General features: G+C 49.0%; 1 protein-coding gene across 5 annotated transcripts in view; it reads left to right on the forward strand.

Moving 5' to 3' along the window:
* Window positions 1–7729, forward strand: part of KIRREL1 (kirre like nephrin family adhesion molecule 1) — a 104453-nt gene extending 96724 nt beyond the window's left edge. For all 5 annotated transcript variants that reach the window (XM_086393496.1, XM_086393497.1, XM_086393499.1 and 2 more), the window contains 4 exons: window positions 886–993; window positions 1126–1265; window positions 1824–1901; window positions 2138–7729. In XM_086393496.1, the coding sequence (XP_086249622.1) occupies window positions 886–993; window positions 1126–1265; window positions 1824–1901; window positions 2138–2614 (803 nt within the window). In that variant the 3' untranslated portion in view covers window positions 2615–7729. The remainder of the gene's footprint in view (window positions 1–885; window positions 994–1125; window positions 1266–1823; window positions 1902–2137) is intronic.
* Window positions 7730–16722: the final 8993 nt, after the last annotated feature.

Genomic DNA, 16722 nt, shown 5'->3' on the forward strand with positions numbered 1-16722 from the left:
AGCCATGGGGTTGCAAAAGTTGGACATGACTGAGTGCACCCACACGCGCAGACACACACACACCTTTTCATAAATCCTTAGTGTGATAGGAGACACATATTCTCTCCCTTAAGGCATTTCTAGCCTGATAAAAGAGACATAATACTTTTGAGTTTCTTGGAAGCTCCCAACTCTGATAAGGAAAAAAGTTTTTTTTTTTGTAAGAACTAGCTATTTGATGTGGGAGATGGGGAGAAGTTACTGTGGGGGGTGGGGGAGGGGGGTCTGTCTTAGCTAAGGGCACCAGCAAGAGCAAGGAGTTGGTGGGAAAGAAGAGAGCAGATGAATAAGGAGGACTCTGCAGGAAACACTTCTGAAAGGGAAGAGCCCTACATGGATCTGATCTATCCAGGACAGACAGGAAGGGAGAGAAGACTGGAGGCAGGATTCCTGGGTCCTTCTCATCTCCAAGGAGCAGGGGGATCCAACCAGAACTGCCTGAGCCCTGGGAGGATAGGTGCAGATGGAACAGTCACAATGGTGTGGATGAGGAAGGCAGTGAAATAGGTGGAAACACAGGTGCCAGTGGGAAAGTCTGGGGACAGCCAACCTCAGACAAGAAAAGTCTCCCAGGCAGGTGGGCTGCAAGAGAGGGACAGACAGACCACCACGGCCAGGGTCAAGTCGATCCCAACTCTGATGAAGTTAAAGTGAAGGTCTAAATCCAAACACAATGCAGACTTCCTCTCAAATCCCACCTTGACTTTAACTGAACTCAACTGAAACAACCCTGTGCGAAGTCCAGGGGGCCTGGAGCTCGGCGGTTGTGAACTTCAGCCATCACTGAGTTCAGATCCCCTGTGTGACCTCATCCTCACCCTCCGCCCTTCCTTCCCACATCTGAAGAGGTGTTACCCGTGGGCATCATCGCCGGGGCCACCATTGGTGCAGGCATCCTGCTCATCTTCTTCTTCATCGCCTTGGTGTTCTTTCTCTACCGGCGCCGCAAAGGCAGTGAGTATGGGCCCTGCTGGGGCCACAGCCCTCCTGAGGGTCTCTGACAGGCAGGGCTTGGGAGGGGCAAGGAGGGATTGGCAGCTGCGCTTTCCAGGCCAGGTAGGTCCAGGCTGCGGCCCTTGTCCCCAGGTCGCAAAGACGTGACCCTGAGGAAGCTGGACATCAAAGTGGAGACCGTGAACCGGGAGCCACTCACGATGCATTCTGACCGGGAGGATGATACTGCCAGCGTCTCCACGGCGACCCGTGTCATGAAGGCCATCTACTCGGTGAGAGTCCACTCCTCCCTGGCCTACCCTCTTCTTCACACTCTTGGGACCAGCCCCACTCCAGGTCACTGAAACTGCCACTGTCTGCTCCCTCAGTTGACCTACTTTGGTCCCATCCCCTCCCCGCCACACACTCATACATACAGACACAGAAAATGCACACGCTCCCCAGGCTAATTTTCTTCCAGCAGAGGACAGGCAGGTGGGACCTACACAGGCTTCCTTCACCCCATTCTCCCCGCAACAGCGTGTCAAGAGTTTTTTTGACCCAACTGTAAGTTCTCTGGCCCAACTGCCTCAGCGCTCAGATGAAGAACAGCCCCAGAGAGGGGCAAGGACATACTCAAGCACTGCACATTATCACAGAATTGGTGCTAGAACCCATATCTCTGGCCTCTTCCCACTACACTCCAGAGTCTCTGCGGGGAGAGGACGGGACCTCTGCCCCTGCCCCAGACCCTTCCTCTTAACAGGCAGCCTCTGGGTGTGGGGATGGGTGGGCAAGGCGGGCGAGAGCAGGCGTCCATCTCCTGATGCCCAGCTCTGGCTCCTCTGCAGTCCTTCAAGGATGACGTGGACCTAAAGCAGGATCTGCGCTGTGACACCATCGATACCCGGGAGGAGTATGAGATGAAGGTGCGGACTGGGGAAGGGCCCCCTGGAGGGGCACGGGACATGGATCGCGGGCCCCAGGGGTGGGCAGAGCGGAGGTGAGGGCAGGTGTGCGGAGGAAGGGTCAGGAGATTACTGAGGGAACAGAAGAGATGAAGAGAACCCGGGCAGAGCCAGAGGAGGCCCAGAGGGCCATGATGAGACTCCACACCCCTCCCCAAGAGGAACCCACCTCATTCTCTTCTCTCATTGCCACCCAGGACCCCACCAATGGCTACTACAACGTCCGTGCCCACGAAGACCGCCCGTCTTCCAGGGCAGTGCTCTATGCTGACTACCGTGCCCCCGGCCCTGCCCGCTTCGACGGCCGCCCCTCCTCCCGCCTCTCCCACTCCAGCGGCTACGCCCAGCTCAACACCTACAGCCGAGCCCCGGCCCCCGACTACGGCCCTGAGCCCACGCCCCCTGGTCCTGCTGCCCCCGCTGGCAACGATACTGCCAGCCAGCTATCCTACGAGAACTATGAGAAGTTCAATTCCCATCCCTTCCCCGGGGCAGCAGGGTACCCCACCTACCGACTGGGCTACCCCCAGGCCCCACCGTCCGGCCTGGAGCGGACCCCATACGAGGCATACGACCCCATCGGCAAGTACGCCACCGCCACGCGATTCTCCTACACCTCCCAGCACTCGGACTACGGCCAGAGATTCCAGCAGCGCATGCAGACGCATGTGTAGGGCCGGCGCCTGGCCGGGGCATCTCTGCGGGGCAGAGGAGAAGGCTCTCACAGCTGTTCCCTGATATTCAGGGACATTGCCCGTTGTTGCTCCCGTCCTGGACCGGCCTTCCTCCTCCCACCGCGGCAGGCAGGGAGCAGGTCTCCCGGAAACACCCCGTCCCGAGGATGGTGCTCTGCGCATGCCCCAGCCTCCTGGGCCTGCCCTTCCCTCTTCTTCGGGAGGATGTGTCTCTTCTGACCTGCACTCTTGCCTGGCCCTAGTCTGGGGACTGGGAAAGTGAAGGTTGCGGAGAGCAGAGGGGCCACTTTTTAGCATTCCCTTTCTATGCCGTCCCTCTGGTCTCACGTGAGCGTGATGGGGGCGTCCTGTGGGGAGGAGCAAGCGTTGGCCCAGGGGACACCGAGTGTCGGGGTGGGTGGCTCTGGTACAGATAGATTGCCTGGCCCGTCCCGTCTGTTGTCCGCATCACACCTTGGGTGCATCTCTCCCGCCTCGGGACTGCAGAAGGGACCTTGGATTTGTTTTTTTAGCCCTGGCACCGAGTTCGGATCCAGCCCTCGTTCAGCTGGGATTAAAATGCCAAGTCATCTTGGCTGCCCACTGTGGACCCCTGTCGCTCTGCCTGCAGAGGGATCCAGGTATCTCTCCTAACGCTGCCCTTTCCTCCTCCTCCTCCTCTGTGCTGGGCCAGCCGGATAGGTCAGGGGGGTCGTGATGGAGAAGGATAGGTCAGGAACCAACCACGTCCTGAGTCACCAGCAAGACATCAGCGTGCTACATAGCAGTTTCCAGAACCCACGCTAGAGGGAGCCCATCCAAGCCCCCTCTCCTCCCCAGGAGGCCCCACTTCTGCTTTAATGAGCCTGCCTGCGGAGTGGTGGTGAAAGTGGGCATGCTATAGGCTTTTTCAAAGACAACAAAACACAATTTAAAAACAAAAAAAAAACCTCACTTGGGGTAAAAATATAAAAAGAAGCTGTAGGGAGCTCCCCACCCAAGTACAAGTCCCAGTGTACTGGGAAAGGGGGAACCTGTTCTCTATCAGATTTCCAGTACCTTCCATTACTCTTTCAATCTCGAAGCACTTTGAATCCATTTTTAAACATTCAGGTGGTGAGACCTGTCACCCGATGGGCTCTATAGGACCAGAAGAGGGCCTGGCTGTCAGGCTCTGCTGTCCGGCCTGGCTGTCAGGCTCTGCTGTCCTACCCCAGAGCTGACCAGCTGGTTAGAGAGGCCACTTTCTGGGGGACATCTGTGGGAGATGTTCTCTTTAGACGGGTTTTCGTTTGTTACGTATCTTTTTTTTTTTTTTTCCCCTGGACCAATCAGATTCTTTCTTCCACTTTCAGTGCCTTGAGTGTCCTGCTTTGGTTGACCGGCCCTGTGTGGGTGGCTGCACAGGAATCCGGTACGGTCAGCGCAAACTCACTGCCAAGTGTTGCAGAGTTTAGGGGATAGACGGGCGAGGGGACCTAGTAAGAGAAAGGGCTGACCCAGTAAGGTCACGCGGAAAGGCACTGCAGGCAGCCGCGGCCCACGAAGTCTCCCACGCCCAGCCTCACCTCCATACACACTCCTGCACTCACGCCCACATACGCATTCCACATTCTCAGCCGCCACCTCCTGACCAAAGAGAACGGGCGCTCCAAAGAGAACTCACTCCTCTGCCCCGACCTTCCCTTGCCAAGAAGCGTGGTCTGCTCTTCCCTTAGCTCAGCCCTAACGGGAGGGTCCTCTGTTAAAATTCCCAGAATGCGTTTTGCCCTTTCTCGTGGTCGCCATTCATTAGTCATGTTCGCTTTAATGAGTTACATGCTCATCAGCCACGGGCCATCGCCACCTTTGCAGATGGGTCTGTGGGGTGATATTCCTCGCCATCCCCTGGCAGTAAGGACAGCGCATACCCTGTAGCTCCAGTTCTGGCCTCTTCAGGCTGCGTCTGCATCCTCCTCCACTTCAGCACGGGCAAGTCCCATGGACCGGCCCTTTCAGAGGCCTCATACAGGTTCACAGCGTTATTCCAGCCTTACCCCTGGAAGCTGACTCCTTCCTGCTCAAGCCTTTTCTGTGAGTTTGGTGACGTGGTCCAATAAGGATGCAGGTCCCTGTGCAAATTCAGGCATATTTTGATGATTTTCACAGAAGCCACGGGGTAATCTAAACAGTTAAAATCTAAAGATGGTGACTTTTTAAACAGGAACATTCCAAATGACTTCTGTTTGGCCGCGTTCTCTTGTTCCTCCTTTTTGGTTTTAGTACTGGGTCCATTCTGTTGGTGGAGAGGAGGAGGCCCTGAGGTCACGGTAACTCAGCTGACACTGCAGGGAGCATGAGAAGTCTATTGGAAGCCAGATAGACTTACTTCCCTGTGAACACCGTGCAAGGCACAGGGAGGTGTCAGCATTCAGGACTGCCTCTACCCTCTGCAGTGTTTACTCTAGGCTGATCAGAGTCTGAGTGGGGACCGACCTGTTAAGCCAATGGAATTGCCTTTCTGGGGCGTGGCAGATGCCCTTGAGTTTGGGCGGTTGTTACCTAAGGCTGGAATCCCCCAGCACGGGGCCTCAGCCCTTGATGTGGTCACTTTGGTGATTCTGACTGCCTTCGACGTGCTAGTGCTGGTGAGAAGAGCAAGGCATCCGGAGACATGGGACCCAGTTCTGAAGCTGCCATTTACTGAGTGACCTTGGCCTAACCTCTAGGTTCATTGTCCAATATTTTCTAGTCTTTAAGATGAGGAGGGAGAATTGTACAAACCTCAGATTGTCCGACTCTTGCGTATTTTCATTTGGTGAGGTGGAAGGGCCTGCCATTCCTGGCAAGGATTTGGTAACAGCGGGTGGATGGGTGGGGGGAAGTTGAAAGGTTCTTCTCTTGAAAGAAGCTTTCACTGTGGACTTCATCCTCTTGTCAGAAGTGTTGTGAATGAGTTTCCACTAAAAACCCCTTGATCTCAAACAGCAGCAGAAAGAATATCCTAAACCTCAGTGAAATTGATGTGGGATTATCCTTTGGACATTGTGCTGCTCCCCACTCAGAAGGCTGACAGGTTTGCAAAGGTGTCTCTGGCCAAAGCAGGGCATGGTGAGTTTCCTTCACTGTGCCCCCAGGTTGCAGGTAACCTCTGTGGGGAAAAATGGAAGCAGCCACACTCCGCCCACGTCCTCTGGAGCACTCCCATGGCCCAGAAGGCTGGTCTCACTGAGCAAGGGGAAGCCTGCAGACTAAGGCGTCTTGAGCTAGAGAGCAAGGTGTGAGAACAGCTGACCTGTCTGTTCAGGAGCAGTTCAGAAGGGCAGGTGGTAGTGAGGAGGGAGTCCAGCAGTTATTGACTTCAGTTCTGCGTCTTCAGGAGGTTCTTGTGATTCTGGATGACCCACAGTCTCCTTGTGGAGGGTCCAGCTTGCATCCTAAATTGGGATCCCCCACCAAAGTCTAGCCACAATATTTGCATGAAGCAAAGTCCAACGTAAGTCAGAAAGGAAGGGAGGTCTATGCTCTCACAGATACCTTGCCTTCTTGGGATGAAAGAGATTAGTTTGATCTCACCCCAACCCTTCTTGTCTCCAAGCACTGCGCACCCTAGTCCAGGTGCTGCCTTTCTGGTAATTTTGAGGGCAGCCTTTTCTGCTTGACAAGATGGAGAACACTGCCCTGGAGTCTCTTTTGCCCTGGTACCCTCTCATTAAATGGGTGGCTGTCTGTCAGGAGCTACACGTCCCGGGCTTTCTCAGATGGAATCAGATGGCGTCTCAGTGTATTTGGCTCATGTGTGCTGCCATTGTACATGGGTCACTCGGGTTTGGAGAAAGCCGTGTTAAAGCCGAGGCCTACCCCAACTGTACTGAACTGGCTCAGTGACATCACTTCCTCAGTCTTTGCTGAGAGGGTGATTCTGTCCCCACTGCTGTATGCAAAGCACCCAGGCTGCAGAAACCCTGGCTTCTCTGCCAGTTTGGTGCTGCGTGCCATGAGCCAGGTCACCCGCTCTGTGCCTCTCCAGGCCCTTCTGCATGGCAGGGAATCACTTGAAAGGCATCAGTGAAGCTTCTGACTCTGGCGGGACCAGTGAGGACGTGGTAACAGACCACTGAAGTGCGCAGACCAAGAGATGTAATTGGAAAGGCATTTATTTTTGTGAAGAGGCTATAAAATTAGCATTTAAATATCCCATCCCCTTCTCCTGGCCTTCCCCTTACCACTGTTGCTCCCTTTCTGGAAACAGCCTCTTTCTGAAAGGCATTGGCCTCACTTATCAGCTGGGTCCTGACACTCCACCTCTGGGCTTCTGGAGAAGATGGAAGGATGTGTGGCTCGGGATGTTTCAGAATTCGGAAGATGGGTTTGGGGGGGGTGGGGGGTGGGAGGATCACATTTTCTTGCATCACTGTGAGTGAGTTCCAGGCCCTGTCCCTGGAAGAATAATTGCTGCGCAGAAGTCACAGGCCATACTGGGCGATTCTGGTACAAGCTTGCCCTTAAAAATAATAACAGTAATGATAATAACTCTGTTTGCATAGAGCTGTCTGTCACTCATTCCTACCATCTCCTGTCCCCTAATCCTGGCTTTTTGCTGTCCCCAACAACTGGCCTTTGCAAGTGTTGGTGGGCCAATAGGGGTCTTCTTCATCTGGAGATTTTTAGATGCTGTCTCCTGGGAGTACCCCTGACTCTGGGAAGAGAGCAGCCAGGTTGCCAATACAATCAAACTCTGACACAATCTTGCTAGCAATAGTGACCCAGGAGATTTGGCTGCCTCCAGTCACACCAGAATGAGGTCCAGGGCTCCCTGTGGTCACGTTTTCTAACCCCACTCTTCTTGGGATTACAACCACCATTTCTGGCTCCAGTTAAATTTTCTCCACTCAAGCCCCAATAATAAATGGGTCCATGATGATAATTAAGAGGAAAAAAATATTATTTTTGTTAGAACAGACCATCGTAGATTTTTAGCAATGTGTATCTGTGTCCCTCACACTTTTCCTATTCTGCCTTTTTTCATTTTCCTTTTTTTTAAATATTATGTACTATATTTTTAGTCTCAAACACACTATATATTATATATATTTAATTTTTTTATATATATAAATATAAATGTTTTAAAAAGTACCATGTTTTGTGGTGTTTAATGTACAAGCAGCTCTAGTTACTTAAAAGCTTGGCTGATTTGGGGTGAAATGACCTGAATTGGAGGAGAAGATTGATTTTGGGATTGAGATGGCAGAGACTATCTATTTGTGTCACCTCCAGGCCGTGGGGCAAACACGTTTTATTCACCAGTTTGTGTCGCAAAAGCCTGAGGCCAATTGTGGCAGTTCAGGGACAAACAGCCAGAGGCTCCCTGCTTTTGGAACACAGCATCCAAATGTTCAGTGCCAAATTTGATTATGGGAATAGGAACGGGAGACTGAATCTGGGATCCAAATCCCAAAGGATTTGGGAGTGTGAGGGTGAACAGGACTGATTTCATTTATTTTAAAATGCAGTGGTTTAGGTAAAAATTCAAAATTGCTGGGTCACCAGCCCTTTGAACTTGAAGTGAAACAGAATGAAAAAACAGATGGTCCAGCAGTACACACACACGGGCCATCCTGCTGAGAAAGTCTGGATCCCCAAGTTTAGTAGAATTTGCAGAGATTTTGCTTTGCTCTTTTCACAGCAGTGTTAGAGGATAACTGGCAAAAAAAGGAAAAAAAAAAAAAAAAGAAGAAGAAGCTGCTTTCAGATAATGTTTTTGAAAACTATAAATCACAAAAGAAATACAAGGGTTTATTTCCTTCAGCCAGGCTTCCCTAGTGGCTTAGACGGTACAGACTCTGCCTCCAATGCGGGAGACCTGGGTTCAATCCCTGGGTCGGGAAGATCCCCAGGAGGAGGACATGGCAACCCACTCCAATCTTCTTGCCTAGAGAATCCCATGGACAGAGGAGTCTGGCAGGTTGCAGTCCATAGGGTCGCAAAGAGTCGGACATGACTGAGCAGCTAACATACACATTTCCCTCATTCGGTTAAGAATCCGGCAAACCAAAGATGGTCCACAGCAGCCTATTTGTACTCAAGGGACATGAGACACAGTCATAGACAGATAGGACGTAGGAGATGAAAAAAATATTTGAGAGATAATGCAGCCCATTTTCAAGAAGACTAGAGCACGACCAAGAACTTCTACGGAGGGAGGGGCAGGATGCAGTGGGGACTGCAGTTTAAGTGCGTTCTGGACCATGAGCCTGTAGGTAGTCCATGAGGCGTTCAGTGATGAACACCTGGACGAGGATGAGAGGCCCATGCAGTGTGACTCTAAAGTCTTCAGCCAGGTAAGTTGAACTGGCACAGGTAAAGTATGGCATGATAGTTGAGATCCAGAAGTGAACAGAAGAATTGAAAAAAAAAAAAAAAACAAGAGAAGAAGCAAGTTTATGCAATCATGGAGGCCCAAGTGCATTCTGTTAGGCCAAGTAGCATTAGGCAGGGTATCTCCTGTGCTGTGCGTGTGCTTGGGATGCACTTTGTCTCTGCATCCCCAGAGCCCAACCCCAGGGTCAGCAGGCACCTGGGGGCAAGTCTGTGAGCTGTATAGGGTGCCACATGCTGCTTGTCACTCCAAAGTTCGTGTGCCCTAGGTCCAAACTGAAACACTGGAGTTTGGAGCAGAGAAAGAAGACCAACCAAGAAGATGGGAGACATAGGTTTGTCTCAGGTTCATCTTCCAAGCCAGCTGAGGTGTAAGATTTGGGGGGAATGAGGGTGGTAGGGGGCATGACCTCCTTTTTGGTTGGTGGTAGATGACAGTGTGGTGTTTCAGGAATCTTAATCATCAGCCTCCTGGTTCCAACCAGTCTGGGGTCTATGGATTTGTGGTCAACGTGTAGTCATCATCCTCCACCTGGGTGGGGAGTCTTAGTTCCCACAGAACAACTCAAAGAAGTGTGTCCGATTATTAGCTGTGTCCCTCAAGAGGAACTAGGACTCTGTTTCATCACTGAACTGTTGTTTCTTGACTGCTTTCCCTGTGTTTGTAGATCCCCTCACTTCCCTCATTAGTAACTGCTAGAGTCTGCCCTTCGGAACTCAGAGAAGGCCTAGGACAAATAAGAAATGGGGGACACAGGGCCCTAGGAGGGTCCTGCAGGGTCCTCTTCAGTTTCAAGTCCCCCTTTTCTTTGATATTCTTCAATCCTTAAGGGAACAGGGGTGGGTGGGACAAGAAATGGAATAAGGTTTTAGATGGTGAGATTAATCATAAGCTTGGCACGGGGACTCGGTTTTAGGGGGAATCCATTCATATCTAGGCCACAGGAGCCTGTCTCCTGTATTAGACCTATTCCTGTGCAGGGGCCCAGGCCCTTCTTCAAGTCACTTCCAGCCTGAGGGCAAGTAGTAATGACACCAACAGCCGCTTTACCACCACTGTCTGCAGAGTTTAACAAGCTACTCTCTCCTTGAGAGTGCTCCTGCCTCACAACAGGAGCTCTTGCCCTTGGTACAAACCTGCTCCTGTCTGTACTTTCACACCGAAAGTGTGAACTTCAAAGTCCTCCAAGATCACCTTAGATCACTCGGCCCTCCCTTTCACTCACCCAACATTTCAACACAGTCTAACGGAATCATGCCTTGTTTTGAGTAACCCCTGCACTTTGCTGCCTCTATGCTTTTATCCAGGCTCCTTTTTTTTGCCTGGAATGCCCACGTCCTTTGACTTTCTTATTGCAAATTTTACTCATACTTATGGGTCAGCTCAAAGGCCATCTCTCCCAGGAAGCCCTGCCTGATTTATCACGAACTCACAACAGGAGCTCTTGTTGTGAGCTCTTCTCTCCCTCCTGTGAAGTCTTAGGACAGGTGGCTACATCTCACTGATTTCATTTGTGACTGATGCTTTGATCACAGGATTTTGTGTATAACACATCAGTATTTTCCTCTTAAAATAAGGGCATTTGAAGGCAGGGATCCTGTATCTTTTTGTTTGTTTGTTTGTTTAGTATGCTCATCACCCAACAGACTCCCTGGCACATAGCTGCTCAATATGTGCTAAAGGAATACAGGGATGGAGAGAAGGGAATCAAGCACACCAACATAATGCATAAAGGAGATTTACCCTGGAGGAGTCCATCCCTGATGAAGTGGGACAGCATGGTGATTAAAACATGGGCTCTCAAGTCAGTCTGCCAGGCTGACAGACATTACCAGTACTCACTAATATTGAGTCCTCTATTTGAGTCCCCTGGCTATTGGGCAAGGCCAGCCTGACTAGTTTTGGCCAGTGTTCTGTAAACAGAAGTGACATGTCACTTCCAGACCAAAGCATTTAATTGCTAGTGAGACCCTCCAGCTCTTTCTTTGCCTGCCATAGCAACGGGAGCTCATTTATTCCAGATGGTATAACTTCAGTGGAAGTCCCTCTCGGCCTGGGTCCCTGAGTGGTAATGTGAAGCAGAACCCTTTTGCCAACCCAAGATGAACATGCAGTTTGAAGGAGAAGTGAATCTTTGTTTTGTTAAGATACTGACGTTTTGGAGCTGTTTGTTACTGCGACATTGCTGTGCCCTATCCTGATTGATACACAACTTCATTGTTTGCTCCTGCTTCATCTTGAATAATGTTGGGGATGAAGAAGTTTTCTTCTACCCTTCTAGGTTCTTCAAACTTGTTTAAGAATTAAATTGACATGAGGCAGATTAATAAGAGCAAATCACCCAGAAATTAGTAGCATGTATACAGGGTAAAGATCCAGGAAAACTGAGTAGCTTACTTGATCAAAGCCCTTTCCTTAAATACCATCCTCAGCTAAAGACAAAAGAGGAGGTTGAGGGTGGGGAGAGTCAGTTATGGGAAGTTATAGTCACCCAGTAAACAAGGGTGATTATGATACACGTTTAAGTTTTTGTCTTCTTCCTTGGTAAGAACTTCTAGAGATTTGGTCATCCTACTCTTCCCAGTACAGGGAGGGAGACTCTCTGATAAATGGAGGTTTCCCTTAGAGGTGTAAATGTTTCTTGTTCAGTTGCCCAATCCTGTCTGACTCTTTGCGACCCCATGGACTGTTTCTTACAATAGGGCAATTCCTACTTCTTTTAGAGCCCGTCCCAAGTCTCCTGTTTCACAGAAAATACCCAGATTAAAACAATATGCCAAAAACATATTTTAGGGTGACAAATTCTGTTCCCCTACATTAAGTTACTTTATCTCTCTGCATCTCACTCTCCTCCCTGTGAAATGGACTAGTAGTTCCTTTTCCCATATAAAGTACTTAGCAGAGTTCCCAGCAAGTGAGTATTCAGTAAATGTTAGCTTGTATTAGCCTGGAGAAAGGGGAGCAGTGAGCATATACCTCTTTCCCCTCTGCCCCTTTTCCTTAGAGACATCACAAAAGATGTCAACAATTGCCAAAGGTTATGAAAAGACCATGGCCTCTGGAATGAGAAGATTTAGGTTAACATCCCAGCAGTGCCTCCTGAAACTCTGATTCAGGGCAGGTCAGCACATCTTTCTGAACTGCCTTTTCTTTATCTGTACAATGTTGTGAACACTCAATGAGATGAGGTACACAAAAACCCTTTGTAAATTGCTAAAGGGTATTCAAATGTGAGTTGATTACTTGGGTCTATTAACACTCTAGCATCCCACTCCCACACATCGCCACTCTGCAGCATGCATGCCACACACCTTGCTCCTACAACCATACCCCCACCCCTACCCTTGCACACAAGATACTGGCAGCTCTAACAGTGGCCTGGTATTGATAGAATGTTCCCATCCAGCTGGGATGACAGAGACCGTCTTTATGGTCCCCAAGGTTCTAAAACCAAAAGACCCACTCTGCAAAGCAGAAACCTGGGGGAGGAGAGAGATCACTTCATGGCACTCACTTTCCCATTTCCTTTACTCATTGTAATTAACTACACAGAGGCGACCTCCTGGGGAGAGCAGAGCCATCAGCTCCCAGAACTGAACCAAGAGCTTTGTCTTTTTGTTCCTCTCCACATAATACTGCTCTCTTGGTGGTCGCTATGCAAACGCATCCTGCATTCATTTGCAAACTGGGGAATATTTCATATTTTGAGACTCAGATAAATGTTCCATCTCCCCAGAAGAGACACAGGTTGGGACTTCTTTGCAAATAGTCTCATGTCAATCCTCCTAGTCTGGCTGCTCAGTGATATTGTAGCCTGAGGGATGACCAAAACCTTGCTCTTCTCAGAGCCCTCACAAAAATAGATGCTTACCTGTGGAGAAGAGAATCTCAAAAATTGAAGGCATCTCTGGAGCCAACTACGGACCCAAAGGAGGAGCCGCTATTCTGCCTCAGAGACAAGGCTTTGCGTCAGGGCCGTCAGGGGACTGGAAAACAGGGTGGCTTTTTATGGAGTCTGGGCTTTGGAATCTGAATGTTTGGGCTTCCCTCCAGCTTTCCCAGGCACCAGCTTGATGCCTTTGGGAAACTCATTTGACCTCTTTGGGCCTCGGTTTTCTCGCTGATAAAAATTATTCCTTCATTCATGCAAAAAATATTTATCGAACATTCCCCATATGTCTGGCATTATTTCAAGCCCTGGGGGCTACAGCATGGAACATTGCAAAGTCCCTGCTCTTGTGGCACTTATGTTATAATGATGTGAGAGGGACAATAAACAGATAAGTGTGTGTCAGATGATGGTTAGTACTCGGGAGAGACACAGAGCTGAGTACAGGGGATCATGAGGGATGGACTGTGTTGGGTGGTCAGAGAAAGCCTCTGTAAGAGGACAGGTAAACTTGGAAAAAGAATATTCCAGGCAGAGGGAACAGCAACTGTGAAGATCCTGAGGCAAGAAATAAGGAATCTGTCCAGAAAGAGTAGAAAGAGGTGGTAGGAGATCCTATTAGAGAGAAAGATGGAGTCAAACAGATCCATGAGAACTTGTAGGCCATTGAAAGGACTTTGGAAATTATTCTGAGATGGGAAAATGAATTAAATCAAGCCATATATGATTGCTGTTTTCATAGATCAAAAATGATCGAACATCAGCGATTTTATATGGTTCAACCTAATAGATGTAAAACATTGCTGTTGCTGTTTAGTCGCTAAGCCACGTCCAACTCTTTTCAACCCCATGAACTGTAGCCCGCCAGGCTCCTCATGCAGTATTGTTAATTTATTATCACTACTTTTTTAAGAAACCAAGTTTTTCTATTATTTCAGCAGGATTAATTAAAAGACATTTCTTCCTTCCACTGAGCACGAATCTGCCTCCTTGCAGTTTTCCCCCAACGCTGTAATTCTGCCTTCAGGGCACTGCTGTCTGTAGTCACCACCCCCTTTTCCCAAACAACTCTTTTGATATTGAAATACAGTTGTCAAGATGTCATGCTTCTTCCCAGATACCTCTTTTCCAAGTTAAATAATATTTCTGATTCTTCATTTTCTCTTATGATATGGTTTCCTGACTCTTCCACATCTGCCCTTTTGAGTGAGTTTTGAACAACTGCTAGAAAACAACCTCACCCACTTCATCCCACTAGTCTGAAGGATCATTCCCAACCTCAACCCAGTAAGGTTCTCTATGTTCCTTCACCTTCTTACAGTCAGTAAGTACAGACAGTATCTTCTGACTCTTCCCCAAAAGAGAGTGGAGGTCCCTTAACCTTCAGTGACCCTGAATACTACCCCCTCCACTGCAGTGAGAATACCAAATTCTCAGACAATAATCCCTAGAAGATGGAATATGAGGGGTTCCCAGGCCTGGCACCTCAACCTAGATTCTTCAGGGTCCCCCAAGACTTGGAATGCTCTGTGTGGAATGGCCTACTTGGAATTTTTTAAGGGCTAGCATCACAATGTTTCAGACTTGGCTTCTAGGATTTAAGATCTGTTAGCTGTCTGGTTTTGAAACCGTGCAACTCAGATTGGGACTTGAACCCATGGCCTCTTAACTGAGATCACACACCTGGTCTCAGGAATTAATGAAGCACAGATTCTTGATGTCTCCTTACAGAAAGAATTCAGAGGCAAAGTGATAGGTAAGAAGTGGGTTTATTTAGAAACACTCTGCAGACAGCGTGTGGGCCAGACCAGAAGGCGAGAGCAGCGCCAGGGCATGGGGTTGTGTTTTCATAGGGGTGGGTAATTTCATAGGCTAATGAGTGGGAGGAGTGTTTGAGCTATTTGGGGGAAGGGGTGGGGATTTCCAGGAATTGGGCTACCACCCACTTTTTGACCTTTATGGTCAGTCTTGGAACTGTCCTGGCACCTGCGGTGCATCAGCTTGCTGATGTGTTAAAATGAGTATGCACTGAGGCTTAAGGTCTAGTGGAAATTGACTCATCTGCCATCTTAGACCTAGCTGGTGCTAGTCAGTTTATGTCATGTCCTTGGGCTATGTCTTTTTTTTTTAAAGGTTGTGCTCTGTCCCCTTCCTTTCTGTGTTCAGTTTGAGAATCAGGAGATATGGGTTCAAGTCTAGTTATGGAAGCTTTCTGAGTCTCAGTTTTCTTATCCATAAAATGGGAATAATGATCCTATGTCATCAGCTGAGGGAAGAGCTAGCACAATGGGATATTAAGTGAGCATGTTTCCCCAAACCCACCATGAGGCCTGGCCTTCACTACTATCCCCTAATCGGTCCTTCAGCTCTGCCCAGACCTCTGCAGTGCCTAGATGTTTTCTCTGTTTCCATTCTTTGTGTCCCTAGATTCTGTTCTCCACAGCAGGGCATTGATAGTGATTCCCTAGGGGATTGTTACCCTGGGTGCATGTATGTGTGGTCAGTCATGTCCTACTCTTTGCAACCCCATGGAGTGTAGCTTGCCAGGCTCCTCTGTCCATGGGATTTCCCAGGGAAGAATACTGAAGTGGGTTGCCATTTCCTTCTCTAGGATATCTTCCTGGCCCAGGGATCAAACCCAGGTCTCCTGCATTGCAGGTGGATTCTTTACTACCAGGGAAGCCATTGTTACCCTACTTGGGGAGAAAAAGAATCTCTTCTTAGTTTCACCATCAGTACTAAAAAATTAGACTTTAACTACAATTATGCAACCTGAGTAATCATTTTAAAATGTAAATCATATCACTTCACTGCTTTGCTCTGGGCCTCTCACTTCTCATTCCACCTAAAATAGAATCCACTCTCACCTCCAACAGGCCCTACCTTACCTGGCTCCTGCCGACCATCCTCAACTGGTCGCTGAGCACTCTAGTTCCACCAGCCTTGCTCTCTTGATCCCTGGATCCCTTTCTTCAGTGAAACTACCTGAACTGCGGTGGGGTACTTCTGGGGGACCAGAAACTACCTGGGGTGCTTTTAGTATAAGGAAAGGAAGTGTTGCTCAATTGTGTATGACTTTTTGTGACCCCATGGACTGTAGCTCACCAGGGATTCCATGGCTTTCTCCAGGCAAGAATACTGGAGTGTGTAGTCATTCCTTTCTCCAAGGGATCTTCCTGACCAAGGGATCGAACCCTAGTCTCCTGCATTGTAGGCAGATTCTTCATTGTCTCAGCCACCAGGGTAGGGAAGAAGCTAACATTTATTAAGTAAATGTGCCAAGCACTTTCACAAACGTGATTACGTGCAACGTTCAGAAGAATGGGCCTTGGAAGCCAAGCCTTAAAGGGAATTCCCCATTCTCCATCCCAGGTCCCATGGGGCCAACTCAGAAAAGCTCAGCAAATAAACCCAAGAAACTTCCAGCCTCAGAGCCCCCAGGTCTCCAGCTCTCTCCTTCTAATAACCTAAAGGGCTATTAACAATCTCTTCATTTATTAAAGCAATATTTTTTTTTTTTTTGGATGCCTGTCCCTTTGGTCTGACCACATGTCACAGAATGAAGCTGGAATGCCAGATCATCCTTTAAAAGGGCAGCCCCTCCCTAGGGTAGGAAAAGAGAGACAGACCTCATTGTTCAAAACCACCCCTTTCTTTCTCTTTAAAAAAAATATTTATTTATTTGGCTGTACCAGGTCTTAGCTGCAGCATGAGGGATCTTTGATCTTCACTGTTGCTTGCTGAATTTTTAGTTGAAGCAATTGAACTCCTAGTTGTGATGTGTGGGGTATTATTCCCTGACCTGCGCCTCCTGCATTGGGACCACAGTCTTGGCCACTGGACCACCAGGGAATTCCCAAG

This window comes from Bos grunniens, chromosome 3, assembly GCF_055505025.1.
Source record: "Bos grunniens cultivar Pamir isolate PY7600 chromosome 3, Bosgru_T2T1.0, whole genome shotgun sequence".
In the NCBI taxonomy this organism is placed as follows: Eukaryota; Metazoa; Chordata; class Mammalia; order Artiodactyla; family Bovidae; genus Bos; species Bos grunniens.